Source organism: Oncorhynchus nerka, linkage group LG2, assembly GCF_034236695.1.
Source record: "Oncorhynchus nerka isolate Pitt River linkage group LG2, Oner_Uvic_2.0, whole genome shotgun sequence".
NCBI classification, from domain to species: domain Eukaryota; kingdom Metazoa; phylum Chordata; class Actinopteri; order Salmoniformes; family Salmonidae; genus Oncorhynchus; species Oncorhynchus nerka.
Window position 1 is genome coordinate 71,155,888 of NC_088397.1, and position 27,907 is coordinate 71,183,794.

General features: G+C 44.0%; 1 protein-coding gene and 1 pseudogene across 1 annotated transcript; one reads left to right on the top strand and one right to left on the bottom strand.

Moving 5' to 3' along the window:
• The first annotated feature begins 225 nt into the window (after positions 1 to 225).
• On the top strand, positions 226 to 13,227 carry LOC115141453 (dnaJ homolog subfamily C member 14-like). The gene is made up of 7 exons (XM_029680336.2): positions 226 to 500; positions 1,114 to 2,683; positions 4,646 to 4,752; positions 5,133 to 5,252; positions 5,491 to 5,651; positions 6,079 to 6,184; positions 9,593 to 13,227. Exons 2-7 carry the CDS (start codon positions 1,391 to 1,393, stop codon positions 9,912 to 9,914), a joined length of 2,109 nt encoding a protein of 702 aa, XP_029536196.1. The 5' UTR covers positions 226 to 500; positions 1,114 to 1,390; the 3' UTR covers positions 9,915 to 13,227.
• On the bottom strand, positions 11,338 to 27,546 carry LOC115141462 (inositol polyphosphate 1-phosphatase-like; annotated as a pseudogene).
• Between the last annotated feature and the right edge of the window lie 361 nt (positions 27,547 to 27,907).

The window sequence follows — 27,907 nt, forward strand, 5'->3', positions numbered from 1 at the left end:
ATTATTATTTCGTTATTAGGCCTAGGCTTCTTGAAGATAATACAATTGTAGACCCATGTAATTGCTTTGATATAAAGAGAAACCTGGTGATTAACGTTACATTCATCTTCTTCTCTTTACATTCAGTGGCCAATAAAAGTTCATTCGAACATTTGTGCGCAATTTTTTTCTGGCAATAATAGGGTTAATACAGCGGAAATGAGGTTGTGGTTTGTTTCCCTCGGAAGTGAAAAATAGTAAGACAAACAACAAGGACAGCTTTAGCCAAGAATATAATAAGAAAAAACGTATATTTTTATTAGGAGAAAGAACACACTCTACTAATACAGGATAATAATAGTTTGTATTCACAATTCAATAACTAAATGTTCTTTCTACGAGAAGAATTTATCAGTTTCCCACATTTGATCATTTTATAGGAGCGACGCTAACGTTACAGGGCTCAAGCTAGCCTACATTGTATCATCTAATCTTGCCTTCCCTTTTTACGGAAGAGAAAGGTGAGTTGCGTTGGTGGTCATCTTTCCCAATGTTATTCCAGTCAGTGTTAGCAGTCAAATAGCTAAAATAACATTGTCAACAATCCACCGTTAATATTATTAACATTACATTAGCTAGATAACTATATACGAGCAAACTAATGTAAGCTAGTAAGCGTTTTAGCTACGAGACAGCTAGCTATTCGTCTCGAGACATTTGGTCATTTTGTTCGCGACGGTGACGACATGACTTATTAGCTCGAACCTAACATTGCCCCAACTATCCTCTGATATCCCGTCCCAGTCATTTCTTGTAGAATAAATTAATTGCACTTCTAGATAGTTAGCTAGTGCAACTGCTGATAACCAGATGGCTAGCTAAAGAGTTTGGTTTATCTTTTCAAAATGTCGGCGCTGCGGATCAGCTCGTTGAGTGGATATTGTGGCCATCAAATATGACATTATTGCCAATAACATGTTAGAACTTTGACAACAACAACGATTAATGCAGAATCTCCACATCCCGTTTGATTTCACTTTTCGGTGTACTTTAGATTAGACCCCTAGTTCTGGTGCTTGGGAAAGTGAACGTGTTACAGGCAGGCTAATGTTTAAACTTGCTGTCTCTCCACAGGCAAGAACCAGATACAAGATGAGGCCAGTCGGGTCCAAGGATTGTAACGATTGATCCTTGATTCAATGTCTGCATTGGGTAGGGTACCTAGGACAATGATGCCTGCCATTGCAGTATTATTCAGCTGTCCTTGTCTGACTCTTTGGCCTTGCTGAGGTGTAGTGTTGGAGGAGGTGTGGTGTCGGAGAAGGTGCGGTCAGTGAGAATGGATCAAGGCCCCCACCTGACATGACATTGGATACTTTTTTGGAACTTTAATCAAGAGACTGGGAGGAAGATGGAGAAAGAGGTGGCTGGGGGGGAGGTGGAGATGAAGAAAGAGACATGGACTGTAGAGGCAACTGAGGAGAGTCCTGAAGAGCTGCTCTCAGGTGTTCCTCACCTCCCATCTTCAACCGCCATGCCCGACCAGTGGGAAGTCAGAGGAGATGAGGAGGAAACTCAACAACAAGTTCCCAATAAGGAGATGACTGACTATATCAAAGTTACCCCTCAGGATATCCAATCCCCAGTCAACCAGGAGGACTCGGAAGATGTAGAATCAGAGGATTGTGGGATTGCAGAGGACAATGAGGTCTCTCTAAGACAGGAGGGGCTGGTGCATGTGGAGAGAGAAGGAAATGAGGAGACAGAGGGTGGAGATGAAGAGGAGAGCGGAGGGAAGGAGCCAAGCATAAACGGGGAGTCAGGCTGGAGGAACTCAGGGGCCGGAGGGAGGAGAGGCCGGTCCCGGAACAGTGGAGGGGGGGGGACAGCCTCGGAGCAAAACACTCAGGCTACATCGTCATCCTCGTCCTCCTACCTCCCTAAAGGTTCCCTGTCGTCGGGTGGCGGTAGGCACAAGCAGACCCGGAGGCGCAACCACCACCATCAGCAGGGCCGGGGCCGGCGGCGGACGGGCACCCAGCTGGCCTTGGCCTTCAGGGAGCTGCTGTCGGAGTCGCTCAGCCCCTGGTGCATCTCCTGCATCCACATGGTGGTGGAGGTCATTGTCACCATGACCCACCGATGCGGAGTGGCCGTGGAGGTCGGAGGGGTGGCCCTCTACGACCTGGGCTCACAGATGCTCAACAGGGTCACTGACGTGCCGGGGATGAAGGCAGATGCCCAACGCGTGCTGGAGAGGGCGAGGTGCGCCGGGGCGGTCCTGGTGGATAAGAGTGTTCGGTTGGTGAAATGGGTCCGGAAAGCCTCCCTAACTTGCTTCGGCCTCCTCTGTGCCGTGGTACTGCTGGGGTTCCAGTGGGCCCGGTTCACGCTGGTCCGGCTGGGCGGGGAGAGGGCCCAGCGGTGGTGGACGGCCATGCAGGACTCCAGGGTATGGAGAAGGGTGGCTTCGCTGGTGGAGAGGGTCAGCAGCTGGTTCAGGAGGAGAGCCAACCAGGTGCCCCCTTTGACCCCAGATTCTCCTGGTGGAGCAGGCAGATACCAACCTGGAAAGGAGCTGGAGAGACTGCTGGCGCTGGCTCAAGTCCCTGAGGAGGAGCTGGACCCTTTTACAGTGCTGGGGGTGGAGGCCCACGCCACCGAAGCTGAGCTAAAGAGGGCCTACAGACAGCTGGCTGTCCAGGTGAGTTTACGGGTGCAATGAGATGTGCATTACATCTTTTGAATACATGTGTATAAAATGTGTGGAATTCATTAAAGGGAGAGTGTAGCGATTATAGTCAAACACAAGCCAAAGCAGTTTTGCACTTGGCTGTGCATGGCTGCGTGCATCTTTTTTTTATATCCACAATAGAGGTTGACCGATTAATTGGAATGGCTGATTAATTAGGGTCGGTTTCAAGTTTTCATAACAATCGGTAATCAGCATTTCTGGACACCGATCATGGCCGATTACATTGCACTCCACGAGGAGACTGAGTGACAGGCTGATTAGGCTGATTATACCTGTTATGCGAGTGCAGCAAAGAGCCAAGGTAAGGTGCTAGCTAGTGTTAAACTTATCTTATAAAAAAACAATCAATCTTAACATAATCACTAGTTAACTACACATGGTTGATGATATTACTAGTTTATCTAGCTTGTCCTGCGTTGCATATAATCGATGTGGTGCCTGTTGATTTATCATTGAATCATAGCCTACTTCACCAAACGGTTATTTAACAAGGACATTCGCGAAAAAAGCACTGTCGTTGCACCAATGTGTACCTAACCATAAACATCAACGCCTTTCTTAAAATCAATACACAAGTATAGATTTTTCAACCTGCATATTTAATATTCCCTGCTAACATGAATTTCTTTTAACTAGGGAAATTGTGTCACTTCTCTTGCGTTCTGTGCAACAGAGTCAGGCTATATGCAGCAGTTTGGGCCGCCTGGCTCGTTGCGAACTAATTTGCCAGAATTTTAGGTAACCTTCAACCTTCAATGTAACAGGAATATTTAGTCTTATAGATGCCACCCTTTAGATAAAATACGGAACGGTTCCGTATTTCACTGAAAGAATAAACATTTTGTTTTCGAAATGATAGTTTCCGGATTTGACCATGTTAATGACATAAGGCTCATATTTCTGTGTGTTGTTATATTATAATTAAATCTATGATTTGATAGAGCAGTCTGACTGAGCGGTGGTAGGCAGCAGCAGGCTCGTAAGCATTCATTCAAACAGCACTTTCGTGTGTTTGCCAGCAGCTCTTCCCTGTGCTTCAAGCATTGAGCTGTTTATGACTTCAAGCCTATCAACTCCCGAGATTAGACTGGTGTAACCGATGTGAAATGGCTAGCTAGTTAGCGGGTTGCACACTAATAGCGTTTCAATCGGTGATGTAACTCGCTCTGAGACCTTGAAGTAGTTGTTCCCCTTGCTCTGCGAGGGCTGCGGCTTTTGTGGAGCGATGGGTAACGATGCTTCGAGGGTGGCTGTTGTCGATGTGTTCCTGGTTTGAGCCCAGGTAGGGGCGAGGAGAGGGACGGAAGCTATACTGTTACGCTGGCAATACTAAAGTGCCTATAAGAATATCCAATAGTCAAAGGTTAATGAAATACAAATGGTATAGAGAGAAATAGTCTGATAATTCCTATAATAACTACAACCTAAAACTTCTTACCTGGGAATATTGAAGACTCATGTTAAAAGGAACCACCAGCTTTCATATCTTCTCGTGTTCTGAGCAAGGAACTTACACGTTAGCTTTTTTACATCGCACATATTGCACTTTTACTTTCTTCTCCAACACTTTGTTTTTGCATTATTTAAACCAAATTGAACATGTATTTGAGACTAATTTGATTTTGATGTATTATACTAAGTTAAAATAAGTGTTCATTCAGTATTTTTGTAATTGTCATTATTACACATAAATATATTTTTTTAAATTGGCCGATTTAATCGGTATTTGCTTTTTTGGTCCCCCAATAATCGGCATCGGCATTAAAAAAAATCGTAATCGGTCGACCTCTAATCCACAATATAAAATGTAATCAGAAAATGACTAGAAGTAGTCTCTTCCTTAGTTTTTCTCTCTCTTCCATTATGTTTTCTGCTGTACCCTTCTGTTTGTATTTTTTTTTATTTTTTCAGGTCCATCCAGACAAGAACAAGCACCCACGCGCTGGGGAGGCCTTTAAGGTGCTGAGGGCTGCCTGGGACATCGTCAGTAACCCAGAAACACGGAGGGAATACGAGCTGTGAGTTGAAGACACACAAGCTACTGGACCAGTACTTATATAAAATGCAAGAAACTATGATCACATGACTTCACCTTTAACAAAAACATCTGAAGTTAGAACTCAGGCCTCTCACAATAGGATTACAGATTGAGAAGCATTCCTTAACAATGGTCCTTAGCATGTTATAGTCAATTTAAACGCCTGTGGGAAGTTTAGTTTAGTTCCTCAGTAACCCAGACACATGGAGAGAATACGTGATATAAGTAGAAGGCACACAAACTGGACTATTACTTAATTAAAATGCAATAAACCGTGATCAAATGACTGCACTGAAGGCCGGTGGGATGTTTGGTGTAGTTGATATGGCTTTGACTTTTGTTTCCCTGCTCCTCCCTCAGGAAGCGCATGGCGAAGACGGAACTCTCCAAGTCTATGAATGAGTTCCTCACCAAACTGCAGGATGACCTGAAGGAAGCTATGAACACTATGATGTGCACCAAGTGTGAGGGCAAGCACAGGTACATCACTGACAGAAATAATATCTGTAATATTTGAATCTATTAATAATCTATGAATAATATCTGTATCATACTTTTATAACCAGACTATTGTGAAAGTGAGGGATTGGAATAGTAATATAATTTACCTATCCTGACTACTCTCAATCACTAAAATTGTATTTGTACATTTTGCTGCTTACAAAATAATTAGTTACATACAAAAAGCTCAGGCCCTGACTCCTCCCTGTGTGAGCAGGAGGTTTGAGATGGACCGGGAGCCTGCGGAGGCTCGGTTCTGTGCAGAGTGTAACAGACGCCACAGCGCAGAGGAGGGAGACCTGTGGGCCGAGTCCAGCATGCTGGGCCTACGCATCACATACTTTGCCTGCATGGATGGCAAGGTCTACGACATCACAGGTACTGGCTTGACTATGACAGTTTTTGAGAGCATCAAAACTGTAATGCATTGTGGGTACATTTTAAGTGACTGATCTAAAAATTATATTGAGAAGTTATTTCTGCTGCACGGTGATTTGTAGATCAGTCAGTCTACAATCGCCACTGTCGAACAAGCCCATTGCTTTGACAAGCTGTGTAATGACACCCACCTGGATAGTTAGGCTCTCATCTATGCTAATGCAATACTTCTTTATGTATTGACTTAAAGATGTTTCTGTTTCATCTGTAAACTAAAAGCACTCTTAACAAGCCAACTGACAGGCTCAAGAGCTCTACAACTAAATTGAATTCTAAGCTGCTAAATAATGTTAAGACCTGAAGTCAGACTGACTATTTCTCCTTGCCGCTTGCTTCAGTATTCACCTTTTCCGCTTCCACCTTTCAGAGTGGGCCGGCTGCCAGAGGATAGGAATCTCCCCAGACACACACCGCGTTCCCTACCACATCTCCTTCGGATCCAAGAACAACAGCAACTCCACACAGCGCCACAGGTAGGTCCCAGGGCACTGAGGGTTGCGTTCCAATCTAATTTTCCTCTTGAAGTTTGCAATCGTAAACTACTCCACACTAATGTAAAATGATTGTATTGGTGTCTGCATGGGCTAGAGGGAGTTTCCATATACCAGTCATATCCTTTCAAATCCATGAAGGGAAGGGAACAAGTGCATATTTCGTGAGAAAGGAGAGATTATTGGGACACAACCTAGGTGTTATGTGACCAACCGTCTAAAAGACCACAGAGGCCTAAATTAGATTGTTCTCTGAAATACAATTACGCTCTGGTCAGTGCAGGTGCTCCTGCATGTGAAAGAGTTACATATTTATGGACAGAGATTAGTTTTGGAGCTCCAGATTATTAAGCATCTCTGATGCTTGTGAATGATGCCTCCTCTTGGCCAAGGCAAAAGAGGCAACAATCTCAATGTGACTTGCATCAGGGTTAACTATAGGCTAGATCAGGGATGGAGGTGGGGCCACAAAAAATCTGAACTCATTATGAGAGGCCGCAGTTGCTCGCGGGTCTGCGTACCCACATGAGACCCCGACTGAGTTACTTTTTGGGGGGGGGTGGGATTGATCCAAGGCCATTCGGCCCACGTGCCCCCGGTTGCCCAACCCTGGTGGGCTAGATGGAAATAGAATGAATGTAACAAATCAAATTTATTGATATATACCTAGAGAGGAACCAGGCTATGAGGGGTGGCCAGTCCTCTTCTGGCTGTGCCGGGTGGAGATTATAACACAACATGGCCAAGATTTTCAAATGTTCATAAATTACCAGCATGGTGAAATAATAATAATCACAGTAGTTGTCGAGGGTGCAGCAAGTCAGCACCTCAGGAGTAAATGTCAGTTGGCTTTTCATAGCCGATCATTAGGAGTATCTCTACCGCTCCTGCTGTCTCTAGATAGTTGAAAACAGCAGGTCTGGGACTGGTAGCACGTCTGGTGAACAGGTCAGGGTTCCATAGCCGCAGGCAGAACAGTTTAAACTGGAGCAGCAGCACGGCCAGGTGGACTGGGGACAGCAAGGAGTCATCATGCCAGGTAGTCCTGAGGCATGGTCCTAGGGCTCAGGTCCTCCGAGAGAGAGAGAGAATTAGAGAGAGCATACATAAATTCACACAGGACACCGGATAAGACAGGAGAAGTACTCCAGATATAACAAACTGACCCTAGCCCCCCGACACAAACTACTGCAGCATAAATACTGGAGGATGAGACAGGAGGGGTCAGGAGACACTGTGGCCCCATCCGAGGACAACCCCAGACAGGGCCAAACAGGAAGGATATAACCCCACCCACTTTGCCAAAGCACAGCCCCCACACCACTAGAGGGATATCTTCAACCATCAACTTACCATCCTGAGACAAGGCCGAGTATAGCCCACAAAGATCTCCGCCACGGCACAACCCAAGGGGGGTGCCAACCCAGACAGGAAGATCACGTCAGTGACTCAACCCACTCAAGTGACGCACCCCTCCTAGGGACGGCATGGAAGAGCACCGGCATGGAAGAGATGAGTCTTCAGTAAAGACTTAAAGGTTGAGACCGAGTCTGCGTCTCTCACATGGGTAGGCAGACCATTCCATAAAAATGGATCTCTATAGGAGAAAACCCTGCCTCCAGCTGTTTGCTTAGAAATTCTAGGGACAATTAGGAGGCCTGCTTCTTGTGACCGTAGTGTACGTGTAGGTATGTACGGCAGGACCAAATCGGAAAGATAGGTAGGAGCAAGCCCATGTAATGCTTAGTATGTTAGCAGTAAAACTTTGACATCAGCCCTTGCCTTTACAGGAAGCCAGTGTAGGGAGGCTTGCACTGGAGTAATATGATCACATTTTTTGATTCTAGCAGCCGTATTTGGCACTAACTGAAGTTTATTTGGTGCTTTATCCGGGTATCCGGAAAGTAGAGCATTGCGGTAGTCTAATCTAGAAGTAACAAAAGCATGGATTAATTTATTTTTCTGCATCATTTTTGGACAGAAAGGCTCTGATTTTTGCAATGTTACTTAGATGGGGGGAAAAAAGCTGTCCTTGAAACAGTCTTGATATGTTCGTCAAAAGAGAGATCAGGGTCCAAAGTAACGCTGAGGTCCTTCACAGTTTTATTTGAGATGACTGTACAACCATCAAGATTAATTGTCAGATTCAACAGAAGATCTCTGTTTCTTGGGACCTAGAACAAGCATGTCTGTTTTGTCCGAGTTTAAAAGTAGAAAGTTTGCAGCCATCCACTTCCTTATGTCTGAAACACAGGCTTCTAGCGAGGGCAATTTTGGGGCTTCACCATGTTTCATTGAAATGTACAGCTGTACATCCGCATAGCAGTGAAAGTTAACATTATGTTTTCGAATGACATCCCCAAGAGGTAAAATATATAGTGAAAACAATAGTGGTCCTAAAACGGAACCTTGAGGAACACTGATTTACAGCTGATTTGTCAGAGGACAAACCATTCACAGAGACAAACTGATATCTTTCCGACAGATAAGATCTAAACCAGGCCAGAACTTTTCCGTGTAGACCAATTTGGGTTTCCAATCTCTCCAAAAGAATGTGGTGATCAATGGTATCAAAAGCAGCACGAGGACGGATGCAGAAACTCGGTCTGACGCCATTAAAAGGTCATTTACCACCTTCACAAGTGCAGTCTCAGTGCTATGATGGGGTCTAAAACCAGACTGAAGCATTTCGTATACATTGTTTGTCTTCAGGAAGGCAGTGAGTTGCTGCGCAACAGCTTTTTCAAAAAAAAATGAGAGGAATGGAAGATTCGATACAGGCCGATTCGTTTTTAAAATATTTTCTGGGTCAAAGTTTGGCTTTTTCAAGAGAGGCTTTATTACTGCCACTTTTAGTGAGTTTGGTACACATCCGGTGGATAGAGAGCCGTTTATTATGTTCAACATAGGAGGGCCAAGCACAGGAAGCAGCTCTTTCAGTAGTTGGAATAGGGTCCAGTATGCAGCTTGAAGGTTTAGAGTCCATGATTATTTTCATCAACGTGTCAAGAGATATAGTACTAAAACACTTGAGTCTCTCCCTTGATCATAGGTCTTGGCAGAGTTGTGCAGACTCGGGACAACTGAGCTTTGGAGGAATACGCAGATTTAAAGAGGATCTTTCTAATGATCATGATCTTTTCCTCAAAGAAGTTCATTAATTTATTACTGCTGAAGTGAAAGCCATCCTCTCTTGGGGAATGCTGCTTTTTAGTTAGCTTTGCGACAGTATCAAAAAGAAATGAATGAAAGGCTATCCAAGGCTCTGATGGTTTTTGTTTGTCCTGTGAATAAAACTCAGACACAGAGTTCTCCTTTTTCTTGATTTTCCTGGAGTCGCCTGTTGAATGTTTTTTAAAATTAATGTAACTCTCCTTTCATGATCTCCAGGACACCTCCAGGCCCAGAGCACCCTCCTCCAGGCCCGACCAACCCTGCTGACCTGCAGGACTTTTTCAACCGCATCTTCCAGGGGGGACCTCCCCCTGATATGGCTGCCAACGGGGGTTTCTTTCCCTCAGGACCACCCCCTCATCACCCCTCTGGTGCTGGACTGGGACCTAGTGGACCTTTCTCCCCTCCTCCACCTCAGACTGGCTTCTTCATGCCTCCTGGGGGGCCCCGGCCAGAGCCCAGCGAGACGTGGGCTGAGAGCGGAGGCAAACCTCTACCCCGCAGGAAGAAGAAGGTCCGCAAGCCCTTCCAGAGGTGAGAGCGGCCATTGTTGTGATACGTCATCATAGCAACACAGGGACACTCTACACATGGCCATATCTGTCTTCTTGCTTGTCTGTCAGCGAGCCCGGACCTCCCCTTACTGTACATGAGTCGAAGGATCACTCGAGCTCAGGAAGATTCACACTGGTCGAGGCTACCACCCGAATCAATGACTGACAACACATAGGTCCCAAGCCAGAGATGAGACTGGACCATGTATAAGAAGAAGAAACTAACTCCGTTTAAGTATATTTGGGGTAAGGAGGTGGCAGTATTTCTGCTTCTCCCACTCTCATTTGTTTTCTTCTTTGATGAAACAGCTGTAGCCATGCCACTGAAATCACAAGCCTATTGCTTATAATGCAAACACATTTCCTTAGGTCTTACTTTCCTGCACAATTCTGCATACACGATTACATGCCATTGGACTCTTTTAGTCCTTGAGACTTTTGTGATACATTTTTGGGGATATGGTAATGTAATATTGCTTCAGGTCTCTGTGCATTTGTGTTTGAGAGGGACATGGCTAGAAGAAGCCAATTAGAATTGATTCATTTCTGAATTTAACTGCTCAAGCTGAATCCTGGGAGAAGACTGTCCAGAGAGAGGGCTCCTCTGCCTGTTACTGCTTGTACACATCCTTCCTTCCGCCTGTTGCCTTCTTTGATAAATTGTTAGGTTATCATTTGAGCAACTGCTTTTCTGCCATTTTTATTGCTTTGAATGAAGTTAGAGCGAAAGTTTGTCACTAACTTATATTGGGAAGTAGGTTTGTGGGGAATGCTTTTGCACCTGAATTAGAGTGCAAGTATGCTCCCTGCCAAACATAGATACACTGCTCGTTGAACATCTTATTCAAAAATCATTGACATTAATATGGAGTTGGTCCCCCTTTGCTGTTATAACAGCCTCCACTCTTTCACTAGATGTTGGAACATTGCTGCGGGGACTTGCTTCCATTCAGCCACAAGCATTAGTTAGGTCGGGCACTGATGTTGGGCGATTAGGCCTGGCTCGCAGTCGGCGTTCCTATTCATCCCAAGATGTTGTATGGAGTTGAGGTCGGGGCTCTGTGCAGGCCAGTCAAGTTCTTCCACACCGATCTCGACAAACCATTTCTGTATGGGCCTTGCTTTGTGCACGGGGGTATTGTCATGCTGAAAAAGAAAGGGCCTTCCATAAACTGTTGCCACAAAGTTGGAAGCACAGAATCGTCTAGAATGGCCTTGTATGCTATAGCGTTAGATTTCCCTTTACTGGAACTGAGGGGCCTAGCCTGAAACATGAAAAAGAGCCTCGAACCATTATTCCTTCTCCACCTTTACAGTTGGCACTATGCATTCGGGTAGGTAGCGTTCTCCTGGCAGATGATGAAGCGTGATTGACGTTGCTTCCGGAGGTAGTTTTGAACTTGGTAGTGAGTGTTGCAACCATGATGCTACGCGCTTCAACACTCAGCAGTCCCATTCTGTGAGCTTGTGTGGCCTACCACTTTGCAGCTGAACTGTTGTTGCTGCTAGATGTTTCCACTTCTCAATCACAGCATTTACAGTTGACCGGGGCAGCTCTAGCAGGGTAGAAATTTGACAAACTGACTTGTTGGAAAGGTGGCATCCTATGATGGTGCCTTGTTGAAAGTCACTTAGCTCTGTAGTATGGGCCATTCCACTGCCAATGGCTATGTGCTCGATTTTATACACCCCTCAGCAACGGGTGTGGCTGAAATTGCTGAATCCATTCATTTGAAAAGGCATCCACATACTCTTGGCCATGTAGTGTATCAACTCCGTCTAGCTACAGTGAATACAAATTGAAGCCCACTTAGAATCACTTTGAGGCATCAGAGGTTAGCAGGTTCATATTCAAATCCAGACGGTTATATTGTGAGTCAAGGACCTAGGCTATTTACTGCTTGCAGTCCCTAAGTATTGGTGTGAAACATCAGTGTTCAGTTGATTTTGTAGTAAAGTTGATTTCAGATGGATGGATGAATGGATTTCAGATGGATGAATGGACAATGTTTGTTTTGTGAGTTATGTGGATTAAATTCCATCTTCAAGTTCCGACTCTCACAAGACAGGTGAATGCTGGATAATTCCAATGGAGCAGAAACCAGGGGACCTGTCTAGAAGGCATCGTGTTGTTCCCGTGGCTCAAGAGAATGTCAAGATGCAATCCGCCCCGAATTGCATCTTGACACCCTTTAAGATTGGAGGTGACTGAACTTCCATTGAGAACACAATGACTAGCAGTGTACAATAGTTATCAGAGATTAGTCTTTGGCAGATACTTACCAACAGTTTAAAGGTTGATTGAATGACAGAGGAGCTGAATATCAAGACTAACTGTCCTACCACCACTTTTTATTTCAAAGAAAAGCTACCACTGCCCTCTTTTGCCCCTTTCTCATTAGTCAGTATGCTCCAGATTGAAGAGGGATAGTATTCAGATCTCTAACAATCTGCCTGTACTCATTATGTTTTTCCTGTGGAGATACAGTATTGGAAATAAATGTGGTGAAAGTTGATCAACTAATTCCTTTTATAAGCCACAGGTCTAGGTTCCAGTGAAGGAGATAAAACATTCAAACGTTAATAGGTCTGATTCCATATTTATCGATAACCCCAGAGTAGGAGCGCTGATCTAGGTTCAGGCCTTTCCATGTAATCTTATTCATTAGGATCAAAAAGGCTAAATTGATCCTAGATTAGTACTCCTACTCTAAGACGCTTTATGAATATGTGCCCTGCCCAGGTATCGGTTCCATTTGACCTTTTTGATTTGTGTTATTCTGTGGATGTTGGGAGATGGGTTGTAGCTTTGATTTAAAGGGCCTAGGTCCCTTGTTGCGCATGTTTATTTGTTCTCCTTGAAGTGAAAAATGTTTTCAGTGCAATTGTCCACTTGCTTTTTATTTTTTATGGAGGTATTAGAGGTTTAATTTAACCTGTTTTAGTCTGAATTGTCAATACTGTCAGATTGTTAGATACCCTAGTTGACTTGAGAATGTATGGCTTAAGTAGCAGTCTAAAGCGGCAAGTCAACTAAGGGCTCCCAATGTGGAAGAAGAGCCAATATCGCAGATTATAATTTGTTCTTGAGATATTTTTAAACAGTATATGCAAAAACAAATATTGAAAAAAAATCAGACAATCATCAGGGTTAAATGTGCGGGGCACTTGCATTTTCTTCTGTTTTTGGGTAGGAAAGTGAGTTTGCTGGCAAGAGTTTATTACAATTGTGAAACATCAGTGTTAAGTTGATTTTCCTTTTGTCTGGATTTCATAGTAAAGTTGATTTCAGATGGATGAATGGACTTTCATTGTTTTGTAGATTGAATTCCGTCTTCAAATTCTGACTCAAGGCAGGAGAATGCTGGATAATTCCAATCGAGTAGAAACCAGGGGACCTGCTAATGGCACTTCTGGAGCACACTCATGAAATGGCGTTTTACAATACACAAATTTTAAACATACAGTAGATCAAACCAGTCTTTATACACAAGTGGTCCACAACACAGACCTGAGTGGTTGTCATGCTTTTCTGGTGGAAGACCATAGACAGCCATATTTAGTAATGACAACCACTTTGGACTGCATCCCAATAGATGCTTGGGTGTGCCAATGAAGTGGTGCAAGTGATAGTTGTGGAAAATAATAAAAAATGAATCTCCACACCACCCCCTTGGTACAGGACAGGTGGACTTATGTTGAACAAACCTAATCATGTAACTATTTTTATTCTATAAATGGAGTACCTGACTAGGTTTAAATACCCCTGAATTCTGCTACATCTCAATAGATCCAGTAACCTGGCCATGTGACAGTTCCCCTCCTTTACTTAAAGGGGTTTAATCCTTCATTTACAGTAAATGAACACTAGCCCCCGTTTCATTGTTGATTGCTGCACCTCGTGTTTTTCCATCCTCTGCTCTGATTTATCCTAAATCATACAGCTAGAGCTATGGAAACAGTGTAAAATGCACTTCTTTTCCATAAAATGGATATCCCAAGTGTCCCCCCTTTTCTGGGCTGCTGAAGATTCCCAGAAGCCAGTTTATTTGACTCCTCTCCGCTTTCACACACCATTAGTGCTTCTGTCAAGGGGGGACACTTGGGATATTTACTATGTCTCCCTGTCCCACTATACCACAACTTCAACTAGGCCATCAAGTAATATTCAGGTAAGTCCAACAGAGATCCTTAACCAATCAAAAGCAGGGTTATAGCCATGTGCCACATTTTGGTATGACTGAGACAAAAAGCATGTTTCAGCTACGCAGTGTGTGCTACTGTTCCCTGAACCATGCTTGTTCCCATTCATACCAGTCTCTTGATTCTGATTATCTTGCTTTGGAATAAGTTTTACTTAAACAGCACCCAGGTCTTTCCTGAAGTTAGATTTGTTTGCCACTAACACACTTCCTGTCAATGAGAAAACCAGTAACTGTAGAAGTTAGAGGCAGCTTAATTCTTTACGAAACACCTTTAACATACCAGCTACTGTAGATAGTTTAACCATTTTACATTCCTTACTATATATTCACATTTGCATATACATCTAGCTTTTACAAAATAACTGACAGCATGTTTTTTTTTTTTTTAAACACAACTCCTCCAAAAATTGACATATTAAGCAGCATGCATAAGCAATGATACTGCTACTTGTGACCTTCACCATAATCAATGCCTCTTCCTTTAAAACTTGCCTTTCAGTTCCCCAATAACCCTATGAAGCATTTGACAGTCTAGGTAGGCCACCCTGGTTGGCCCAGCGGTTTGCCCCAGGGCTCTCTGAGTGGGATTGGTGGTAGGTCAGTTCCCCCTGGTCATGGTGCCCCCCCTCACAGTGGCCGAAGCGGAGGCACTCTTTAAGGTCCAGCATCCCCCCACCCAGTGCAAGGAGCAGGGCATGGGGGCCGCAGGAGTCCCACTTGAAGGTGCTGCCCTCGGAGAGAACGTAGATGTCAGCTAGGCCCAGGATCACACACAGGATCTTGTATCCGGCCCCCGAGGCATACATCAGCCTGTCAGGCCCACACAGAGGGGCCAAGGCCTCCTTCACCGCCTGCTTCTCACTGGAGCTCAGCACCACCGATAGTCCTGGACACTCCGCAGGTCTTTCTTTAGGTCGGAGCACCGAGCAGGCTTTGACACTCCCACATGACACTCCCCAGAAATGCTTCCCCTTCCAGCTGCAACAAATATGCACATCACATCAACCAAATGTCATTAAAGGAAGCTTAGATGGTGAGGTCTGAGCATTACTAAGTATGTTATTTCTGTGTTAACTCTATTTAAATTGTGGATTGAAAATAGTAATTCCAAATGAAAATACCTTTTCCAATACTTAACTTGAAAGAAATTGGTAATTTAATCAACAACTTAAATAGCATTGACCCTAACCCTGGTGTCAAAATGATTGCTGTTCTGGTTCTAGAGTCAAATCCAATTGTTTTTGTCACATGCTTTGTAAACAACAGGTGTAGACTAACAGTGAAATGCTTAAATACAAGCCCTTCTCAACAATTCAGAGAGAAAGAAAATAGATAAATAATAGAAAAGTAAGTCTCACCCTGTTGGGTCTTTGTGGTTGAAGGGCTGGTTTATGACCCCTATGACGGGTTCCCCAGTGGCGCGGAGGTATACCCCGATCAGGACCAGGGCACACTGCAGACCTGAAGGACAGAGACAGCCCTCCTCCACCACCTCCTCACGACCCTCAATGTACTGGCTAGTGGCATCTGAACGAAAACCAAACACATAGAAACAACATACACTATATATACAAAAGTATGTGGACATCCATTCAAATGAGTGGATTCGGTGATAAGTGTACGGGGATGCAAACTAAGAGGAGTGGGGGTTGGATCCCCACTGGCTGTAAACAAACGAGTGATGCGCGTTTGGAGCAATTCTGGCTGTATCTAAGGCTCAGCCAATCCTCCACATAGCAAACAATGCAGCGCAGCACGCAGCTGAAGGAAGAAGAGACAATGTGCTAGTTACAGCATCAGCGCGCGCTCTGGAAAGGCAGCTTGCCAGTCAGAGCAGTGCGTCCCCTGAACCGTAAGAAAGAGGTAACGTTAGTTGGAAAGTTTGAGGTACGGGAGAAAGTGGTGGAACAAGACTTAGCATTGTTAAGTATCTTGCTAGCTGGATCGAATTCTCCGTTAGCTAGCCAGAGAAATGTTGAGCAACATTAGCCAACTTATCTGATAAAATAATTTGAGAAAATGAACTTGCTAATAAAGTCAGACAGCTAACGTTACAACATCAGATGAGCTAACATTAGTAACCTTGGGGCAGCGTGGTTAAGAGCGTTGGGCCAGTAACCTAAAGGATGCTAGATTGAATCCCTGAGCTGACAAGGTAGAAATATGTCGTTCTACCCCTGAACAAGGCAGTTAACCCACTGGTCCTAGGCTCATTGTAAATAACTGACTTGCCTAGTTAAATAAATAAATATATAACCAATTCACTATAGTATTAAAACCTCTAGCGACTCCCAAACCCGCATGCGGGAGCGTAATCATCGCCTGAAACTAATTAGCATAACGCAGCGACATAAATGTCCCTAGAAAATATTATTATTCATGAAAATCACAAATGAAATATATTGGAGACACAGCTTAGCCTTTTGTTAATCACCCTGTCATCTCAGATTTTCAAAATATGCTTTACAGCCAATGCTAGACAAGCATTTGTGTAAGTTTATTATAGCCTAGCATAGCATTATGCCTTGCTAGCAGCAGGCAACCTTGTCACGGAAATCAGAAAAGCAATCAAATTAAATCATTTACCTTTAATGAACTTCGGATATTTTCACTCACGAGACTCCCAGGTAGATAGCCAAAGTTCATTTTTTCCCAAAATATTATTTTTGTAGGCGAAACAGCTCCGTTTGTTCTTCATGTTTGGCTGAGAACTCGCCCGGAAATTGCGGTCACCACAACGCCAAATTTTTTTCCAAATTAGCTCCATAATATCCACAGAAACATGGCAAACGTTGTTTAGAATCCATCCTCAAGGTGTTTTTCTAATATCTATTCGATAATATATCCGTCGGGACAATTCCTTTTTCTCTAGGACGGATTGGAGTAATGGCTACCTCTGTACGCGAGAATCTCTCTCGGAGCCACCATGTGACCACTTACGCAATGTGCCCCCATACGGCTATTCTTCAACAGAAATGCGTAAAACTACATCACAATGCTGTAAACACCTTGGGGAATACGTAGAAAGCGTAAGCTCACATTCACAGCCATATAGGGAGTCATTGGAACGCAGCGCTGTCAAAACCTGGGGCACTTCCGGATTGGATTTTTCTCAGGCTTTCGCTTACAACATCAGTTCTGTTATACTCACAGACAATATCTTTACAGTTTTGGAAACGTTAGTGTTTTCTATCGAAAGCTGTCAATTATATGCATATTCTAGCATATTTTCCTGACAAAATATCCCGTTTAAAACGGGAACGTTTTTTTTCCAAAAATGACAATACTGCCCCTAGAGTTCCAAGAGGTTTAATTAACTGGTATACGAGTCCTTGCCATTCCTCAAGCTATAACGGGTTAGTTGCTTACTAGATCCTTTGTGAAATGTTAACTAACTATAACGACTCACTATCTGTTAACTAATGTTTTCACTCTACAGTATGTGGTTAATTTTCAGAATTAGGTGAAAATGAGGCGTTGCTTGTTAAACAAGTGGATTCAGGGATCAAGTGTAGCTGGAGCTGGGCCTGGCTTAAACTGGATGCCACTATAGAGGTGAAAGGAACACCACACACTTTCCCTCTTTCTCACTTTTTCTGGCACATTGTAGAACAATGTCCACAGGCAGAAAGTGTACAATGTAATATATTGCAAATATATTGCTTTTGGTGTGTTGAACTTGACAGTAATACCTGTGTGAGTGAGGGAGATGATACTTTTTTTTCTCAGTGAATGTTATTTTTGCACACATGTAGCCTCTTGTGCACTTAATCAATGTCTATAGTGGTGATAATGGAGAAAAAAATAGAATGCCCGTTTGTTTAATTTCATTTCTACTTATAGATGGGGTTTTTTCTCCCAAGTACAATATTAATGTGTGTGGTCACAAGCGTTCTATTATAAAGGCTATCATGGCTAACTGCAATATTAGTGTATTGTTTTTTTCTCAAGATGAGTGTCATTTGCAGTCAAGTCTAGACAACAAATAACATTGGATTGCTTTCTTTACATTTTTTAGCTGTGAGTTTTTTTTAACCACTTTATTTTACACACAGAGACTGATCATGTAGATCATATTATTTGTTGTTTAATTAGTTAACCTGCAGTTCCCCCTAGCAGGGATTGTTTTGCATGTTTCAGTGCAAAAAAAAAAAAAAGTCACCTTTTTGGGCCCTCGGCAGTTTGCATCCCATGCACCTAGGATGCCACCTTTCCAACAAGTTCATAAAATTTCTGCCCTGCTAGAGCTTCCCCGGTCAACTGTAAGTGCTGTTATTGTGAAGTGGACAAGTCTAGGAGCAACAACGGCTCAGCTGCGAAGTGGTAGACCACACAAGTTCACAGAACGGGACAGCCGCGTGCTGAAGTACGTACAAATCATCTGTCCTCGGTTGCAACACTCACTACACAGTTCCAAACTGCCTCTGGAAGCAACGTCAGCACAATAACTGTTCGTCGGGAGCTTCATGAAATGTATTTCCATGGCCGTGCAGCCGCACACAAGCCTAAGATCACCATGTGCAATGCCAAGCGTCGGCTGGAGGGGTGTAAAGCTCGCCGCCATTGGACTCTGGAACAATGGAAACGCATTCTCTGGAGTGATGAATCACACTTCACCATCTGGTTTGTCGAGATCGGTGTGGAAGAACTTGACTGGCATACACAGAGCCCTGACCTCAACTCCATTGAGATTAGTTGGAACGCCGACTGTCCGTCAGGCTTAATCGCACAACATTAGTGCCCGACCTCAGTAATGCTCTTGTGGATGAATGGAAGCAAGTCCCTGAAGCAATGTTCCAACTAGAGGTCGACCGATTAATCGGAATGGCCGATTTCAAGTTTTCATAACAATCAGAAATCGGTATTTTTGGGCACTGATTTGCCGATTTAAAAAAAAAAAAAAAAAAAAAAAAAAAATTCTTTACATTTTTATAATAATATATATTTTTTTACACCTTTTATTTAATATTTATTTAACTAGGCAAGTCAGTTAAGGACACATTCTTAATTTCAATGACGGCCTAGGAACGGTTGGTTAACTCCCTTGTTCAGGGGCAGAACGACAGATTTTCACCTTGTCAGCTCGGGGGATCCAATCTTGCAACCTGAACTAGTCCAACGCAATAACGACCTGCCTCTTTCTCGTTGCACTCCACAAGGAGGCTGCCTGTTATGCGAATGCAGTAAGCCAAGGTAAGTTGCTAGCTAGCATTAAACTTATCTCATAAAAAAACAATCAATCATAATCACTAGTTATAACTACACATGGTTGATGATATTACTAGATATTATCTAGCGTGTCCTGCGTTGCATATAATTTGCCTGAGCATACAAGTATCTGACTGAGCGGTGGTAGGCAGAAGCAGGCACGTAAACATTCATTCAAACAGCACTTTAGTGCGTTTTGCCAGCAGCTCTTCGTTGTGCGTCAAGCATTGCGCTGTTTATGACTTCAAACCTATCAACTCTGCCCGGAGAACAGGGCTCCGGGCAGCCGAGCGGAAATGGAGGAAAACTCGCCTCCCTGCGGACCTGGCATCCTTTCACTCCCTCCTCTCTACATTTTCCTCCTCTGTCTCTGCTGCTAAAGCCACTTTCTACCACTCTAAATTCCAAGCATCTGCCTCTAACCCTAGGAAGCTCTTTGCCACCTTCTCCTCCCTCCTGAATCCTCCTCCCCCTCCCCCCCCCTCTCTGCAGATGACTTCGTCAACCATTTTGAAAAGAAGGTCGACGACATCCGATCCTCGTTTGCTAAGTCAAACGACACCGCTGGTTCTGCTCACACTGCCCTACCCTGTGCTCTGACCTCTTTCTCCCCTCTCTCTCCAGATGAAATCTCGCGTCTTGTGACGGCCGGCCGCCCAACAACCTGCCCGCTTGACCCTATCCCCTCCTCTCTTCTCCAGACCATTTCCGGAGACCTTCTCCCTTACCTCACCTCGCTCATCAACTCATCCCTGACCGCTGGCTGAATGACCTTCTTGAATGACCTTCTTGATCCAAATCAGTCAGGTTTCAAGACTAGTCATTCAACTGAGACTGCTCTTCTCTGTATCACGGAGGCGCTCCGCACTGCTAAAGCTAACTCTCTCTCCTCTGCTCTCATCCTTCTAGACCTATCGGCTGCCTTCGATACTGTGAACCATCAGATCCTCCTCTCCACCCTCTCCGAGTTGGGCATCTCCGGCGCGGCCCACGCTTGGATTGCGTCCTACCTGACAGGTCGCTCCTACCAGGTGGCGTGGCGAGAATCTGTCTCCTCACCACGTGCTCTCACCACTGGTGTCCCCCAGGGCTCTGTTCTAGGCCCTCTCCTATTCTCGCTATACACCAAGTCACTTGGCTCTGTCATAACCTCACATGGTCTCTCCTATCATTGCTATGCAGACGACACACAATTAATCTTCTCCTTTCCCCCTTCTGATGACCAGGTGGCGAATCGCATCTCTGCATGTCTGGCAGACATATCAGTGTGGATGACGGATCACCACCTCAAGCTGAACCTCGGCAAGACGGAGCTGCTCTTCCTCTCGGGGAAGGACTGCCCGTTCCATGATCTCGCCATCACGGTTGACAACTCCATTGTGTCCTCCTCCCAGAGCGCTAAGAACCTTGGCGTGATCCTGGACAACACCCTGTCGTTCTCAACTAACATCAAGGCGGTGGCCCGTTCCTGTAGGTTCATGCTCTACAACACATATGTCAGAGTCAAGGCCCACGGGCCACATCCGGCCCGCAAGAAGGTTTTTTACGGCCCCTGGGATGATCTTGATTTATTATTAGAACCGGGCCCGCAGCAAGCCGGCAGCCCGCAGATCTTTTACACGCACCAATACTACATTTCCCACAATGCAAAGGTGACGCACCGAGCAGTAGGCTGCTTCATTTCAATATTTATTGGCACAGCAGTCGTCAGCATCACAGTAAAATTAACTTTCAGATACCCATCAAAAATGGCAAAACGGAAGGTGGATACTGAGAACCGGGGGTTTCAAACAAGGTGGGAGTCGGAGTATATGTTCACGAAGGTAGCTGGAAAACCTGTGTGTCTTCTGTGTGGAGAAAGTGTGGCGGTACTGAAAGAGTATAATCTGAGACGACATTATGAAACGAAACACGCGGACAAAAACAAGAATATGGACATGGAACAAAGGCTACAAAAGGCAGAGGAATTAAAACGAGGCCTCAAATCTCGACAGGCTCTGTTCAAAAAGCCAAATCACAAGGCCAGGCTGCTGTCAAGGCCAGTTTTATTTTGGCAGAAGAGATCGCTAAATCAGCCCGGCCATTTACGGAGGGGATTTCATCAAAAACTGCATGATTAAAGTTTGTGACGAAGTTTGCCCAGAAAAAGGCAACTCTTTTTAAATGTGAGTCTGAGCAGAAACACCATTGCCGAGAGAGTAGACCAGTTGTCCATCAATCTAAAAGAGCAGCTTGTGAAAAAGGGAAAAGATTTTATTGCATATTCCTTGGCTGTGGATGAGAGCACCGACATTTCTGACATTGCCCAGTTGTCAATTTTCATCCGCGGAGTGGACTCCAACCTAAGCGTGACAGAGGAGTTTTTGGCTTTACGTCCTATGCATGGCACAACTACGGGGCATGATTTGTATGAAGAGGTGTCAAGATGTGTAAATGAGATGGAGCTGCCTTGGGAAAAACTCGTGGGTTTGACAACCGACGGAGCACCTGCGATGTGTGGACACAGGAGCGGACTGGTGGCGAAGATACGGGAAAAGATGCAAGAGGAAAACGCGACAGGTGAGCTGACAGCTTATCATTGTATCATACACCAGGAAGCGTTGTGCGGTAAAGCCTTGAAAATGGAGCATGTAATGAGCATCATCACGCGCACAGTTAACTTTATCAGAGCCAAAGGTTTGAATCACCGCCAGTTCAAGGCATTTCTGACGGAGTTAGAAACGGAGCATGGTGATTTGCCTTATCACACAGAGGTGCGATGGCTAAGCCAGGGAAAGGTGCTTCAAAGATGTTTCGAGCTTCGTGAGGAGATTTGTCTGTTCTTGGACAGCAAAGGGAAAGACACAACACAACTCCGAGACGAAATGTTTCTGTGTGAAATGGCTTTTCTGTGTGACATTACGAGTCATCTGAATGCAATAAACTTGCAGCTGCAGGGTCGGGATCGTGTCATCTCTGATATGTACAGTACAGTGAAGGCATTTAAAACCAAACTGACTCTGTGGGAGACGCAGATGCGGAAAGAAAATTTGAGCCACTTTCCCAGCTGCCAGACCATGAAAGAGAAGCTCTCTACCAGTGCGTTCCCGAGCACACAGTTGGCTGATAAAATAGGTATGCTTGCCGCTGACTTTCGACGCCGATTTGCTGACTTTGAAGCACAAAAAAGCAGGTTGGAACTGCTCGGTAACCCATTTGCTGTTGACGTGGAAAGCTCACCACCAAACCTCCAAATGGAGTTGATTGACCTCCAATGCAATGATGCACTGAGGGCAAAATATGTTTTACTCAGTTCAAGTTTAAAAGTTAAAATTTAATATTTGTTTTCACTGCATGTTACTTCTCCTTAAACAAAGTGTTGTTTTTGATTAATAGATTTTTGCACTTTATTTTTTTGTATTTCAATCCAATTATATTTTAAAAATATTTCAGTTGAGTGGATGATAGAAAATTGCTATTATTGTTTTTTCTTTGAAGTAAATTTAGCCCACTTTTGCTAAAATAGAAAATATAGTCTACTGATGGTGCCTTGAATACCGGTTTCTTTCATTTAATGTTCATGTTATGGGGATATTTATATAAAGGAAATTTGTCTTTTGTGTCTGTTGAAAATTAAAGATTACTGACAGAGCCATAAGAAAATATTGCTTTATTTATCTGATCATATTGTAATATATTTGTTAGGTTTTCAGTAGGTTCAATTAGGTTCACTAGACTATATGCGTCATTTAAACATTTTTCAATGAACATTCGAACAGTCCGGCCCTCGTCTTGTAGCTGATTTTTTTATTTGGCCCTCCGTCCATTTGACTTTGACACCCCTGCTCTACAACATCCGCAGAGTACGACCCTGCCTCACACAGGAAGCGGCGCAGGTCCTAATCCAGGCACTTGTCATCTCCCGTCTGGATTACTGCAACTCGCTGTTGGCTGGGCTCCCTGCCTGTGCCATTAAACCCCTACAACTCATCCAGAACGCCGCAGCCCGTCTGGTGTTCAACCTTCCCAAGTTCTCTCACGTCACCCCGCTCCTCCGCTCTCTCCACTGGCTTCCAGTTGAAGCTTGCATCCGCTACAAGACCATGGTGCTTGCCTACGGAGCTGTGAGGGGAACGGCACCTCAGTACCTCCAGGCTCTGATCAGGCCCTACACCCAAACAAGGGCACTGCGTTCATCCAACTCTGGCCTGCTCGCCTCCCTACCACTGAGGAAGTACAGTTCCCGCTCAGCCCAGTCAAAACTGTTCGCTGCTCTGGCCCCCCAATGGTGGAACAAACTCCCTCACGACGCCAGGACAGCGGAGTCAATCACCACCTTCCGGAGACACCTGAAACCCCACCTCTTTAAGGAATACCTAGGATAGGATAAAGTAATCCATCTCACCCCCCCTTAAAAGATTTAGATGCACTATTGTAAAGTGGCTGTTCCACTGGATGTCATAAGGTGAATGCACCAATTTGTAAGTCGCTCTGGATAAGAGCGTCTGCTAAATGACTTAAATGTAATGTAAATGTAACTCCCGAGATGAGGCTCGTGTAACCGAAGTGAAATGGCTAGCTAGTTAGCGCACGCTAATTGTGTTGCGTGCGCTAATCGTTGTGTTGCTGGTTCGGGCCCAGGGAGGAGCGAGGAGAGGGACGGAAGCTATACTGTTACACTGGCAATACTAAAGTGCCTATAAGAACATTCAATAGTCAAAGGTTAATGAAATACAAATGGTATAGAGAGAAATAGTCCTATATTTCCTATAATAACTACAACCTAAAACTTCTTACCTGGGAATATTGAAGACTCATGTTAAAAGGAACCACCAGCTTTCATATGTTCTCATGTTCTGAGCAAGGAACTGAAACATTAGCTTTCTTACATGGCACATATTTTACATGGAACATATTGCTCTTTTACTTTCTTCAACACTTTGTTTTTGCATTATTTAAACCAAATTGAACATGTTTCATTATTTACTTGAGGCTAAAATTGATTTTATTGATGTATTATATTAAGCTAAAATAATTGTTCATTCAATATTGTTGTAATTGTCATTATTACAAATAAATAAATTAGCCGATTAATCGGTATCTGCTTTTATGGTCCTCCAATAATCGGTATCGGCGTTGAAAAATCATAATCGGTCGACCTGTAGTTCCAACATCTAGTGGCAAGCCTTCCTAGAAGAGCGGAGGCTGTTATAGCAGCAAAGAGGGGACCAACTACATATTAATGCCCATGAATTTGGAATGAGATGTTCGACAAGCAGGTGTCCACGAGAGGTCGACCGATTATGATTTTTCAATGCCGATACCAATTATTATTATTATTATTATTATTATTTAATAAAAATAATAAAAACAATTGTAATAATGACAATTACAACAACACTGAATGAACACTTATTTGAACTTAATATAATACATCAATCAATTTAGCCTCAAATAAACAATGAAACATGTTCAATGTAGTTTAAATAATGCAAAAACAAAGTGTTGGGCACATTTTGTTACTTTGTGCTGTCATTTTGGACCGGAATAAAAAGTGTGCCTGTTCACTACACTCTGCTCTCCTGCACCTGACTTCGCCTCCAATACACACTCCTAACACAAGGACAAATCTCTGCCCTGGAATTTGTGTAGTATTTACACCACACAGTAAGTGGATCTGCTCAGTGCTCACACATCCCTTCTAACATTATCCATAATTTCATTCCAAGTATGTCTACGTAGACAACAAATCGGGTTTTTAAAATAGTGACTCCTGGTCAGGTATTACCGATGGGGTCAATCCAGATGCCCAGGTCAGAGGGGCTGAGGGGTATGTGGAGGTTGTCTGTGAGTGTGAGCGTAGCGTCCTGGTGGATGGCACACGCCAGGAGAGTCGCCGCCATCTGGTCCCCATCCAGCACCGTGGCCAGCAACGCGGCCGTCTCCTTCTCTGTCCCACACACTGTGACTATCACAATCTCACCTGGGACGCACGCATGAACAAACACACAGAGCCAACAGGTAGTCGACAAGTCCAGTGTTATTCAAAAATTAGATGGTAGAGTGGAATTGTTGCTCTTATCTACAGTGCCTTGCGAAAGTATTCGGCCCCCTTGAACTTTGCGACCTTTTGCCACATTTCAGGCTTCAAACATAAAGATATAAAACTGTATTTTTTTGTGAAGAATCAACAAGTGGGACACAATCATGAAGTGGAATGACATTTATTGGATATTTCAAACTTTTTTAACAAATCAAAAACTGAAAAATTGGGCGTGCAAAATTATTCAGCCCCTTTACTTTCAGTGCAGCAAACTCTCTCCAGAAGTTCAGTGAGGATCTCTGAATGATCCAATGTTGACCTAAATGACTAATGATGATAAATACAATACACCTGTGTGTAATCAAGTCTCCGTATAAATGCACCTACACTGTGATAGTCTCAGAGGTCCGTTAAAAGCGCAGAGAGCATCATGAAGAACAAGGAACACACCAGGCCGGTCCGAGATACTGTTGTGAAGAAGTTTAAAGCCGGATTTGGATACAAAAAGATTTCCCAAGCTTTAAACATCCCAAGGAGCACTGTGCAAGCGATAATATTGAAATGGAAGGAGTATCAGACCACTGCAAATCTACCAACACCTGGCCGTCCCTCTAAACTTTCAGCTCATACAAGGAGAAGACTGATCAGAGATGCAGCCAAGAGGCCCATGATCACTCTGGATGAACTGCAGAGATCTACAGCTGAGGTGGGAGACTCTGTCCATAGGACAACAATCAGTCGTATATTGCACAAATCTGGCCTTTATGGAAGAGTGGCAAGAAGAAAGCCATTTCTTAAAGATATCCATAAAAAGTGTTGTTTAAAGTTTGCCACAAGCCACCTGGGAGACACACCAAACATGTGGAAGAAGGTGCTCTGGTCAGATGAAACCAAAATTGAACTTTTTGGCAACAATGCAAAACGTTATGTTTGGTGTAAAAGCAACACAGCTCATCACCCTGATCACACCATCCCCACTGTCAAACATGGTGGTGGCAGCATCATGGTTTGGGCCTGCTTTTCTTCAGCAGGGACAGGGAAGATGGTTCAAATTGATGGGAAGATGGATGGAGCCAAATACAGGACCATTCTGGAAGAAAACCTGATGGAGTCTGCAAAAGACCTGAGACTGGGACGGAGATTTGTCTTCCAACAAGACAATGATCCAAAACATAAAGCAAAATCTACAATGGAATGGTTCAAAAATAAACATATCCAGGTGTTAGAATGGCCAAGTCAAAGTCCAGACCTGAATCCAATCAAGAATCTGTGGAAAGAACTGAAAACTGCTGTTCACAAATGCTCTCCATCCAACCTCACTGAGCTCGAGCTGTTTTGCAAGGAGGAATGGGAAAAAATTTCAGTCTCTCGATGTGCAAAACTGATAGAGACATACCCCAAGCGACTTACAGCTGTAATCGCAGCAAAAGGTGGCGCTACAAAGTATTAACTTAAGGGGGCTGAATAATTTTGCAAGCCCAATTTTTCAGTTTTGGATTTGTTAAAAAAGTTTGAAATATCCAATAAATGTCGTTCCACTTCACGATTGTGTCCCACTTGTTGTTGATTCTTCACAAAAAAATAGTTTTATATCTTTATGTTTGAAGCCTGAAATGTGGCAAAAGGTTGCAAAGTTCAAGGGGGCCGAATACTTTCGCAAGGCCCTGTATCTGTGTAGTAAGTAACACTTATTACCCAAGTAGCTGTATATGTTTCATAGTAATAATAGTCATTGTGGATGCTGTTTCTACTAACCTAGTCCATTTTCAAACTTGTTAGACTCCTCTCCTTGTATATGATCAATAATTTCGGGAAACTAAGGTAAAACAGGATAAAACCAGTGGAGGGGTTAGGGTTGCCATAAACATTTTATCATACTAGAGAGGGATATGCCACAAATCCTTCAGAGGGTTGCCTGGATTTCAGACATGAAACAATCCTCATCATGATAACATGAGAAGTGTTTTGGTTCCTGTACCTGAGCTCCAACATCATGGCGGATCATCTCTCGGATTACCACATCGGCTAGCGTCTTGAAGTCCTGGACAAACTTCTTGTTCTTGTCCACCCCAGTCCCCAGTCTTCTGCAGCTGGAAGAGAGGGGCCTCCTGCCTGCACACGCGGGCCCACGTTGGCCGCCTTCTCTGCCACACGCAGAAGCAGCTTCAGCAGATCAGCCATACCTAACTGACACCTGACCTGAGAGGGTTAACACATTAAATACCTATGTGTAGGCTAGAGGGGCCTTAGATATGGGGTCAGAGTTTCTGGAAGAGGGTGTTTTCCAAAAAAACATGTGCCACGGCGTGGCTGAACTGAGGGGTTACATTTTTTTTTCCCCACAGCATAGTAGTGGGCCATAGCTTCTCTCAATGGGGAAAGGATCTTGAAGATGTCAAAGATTAACTATGTAGGGGTTATAATGAAGGAATTGACTGAATTACCTGAGGTTGTCTACTCTGGGTCCACACCTAATTATAGCCTCTCAAATGATGAAACCAGGACATCTCTACGTGACTGCAAAGGAAAAGAATGAGCCCAT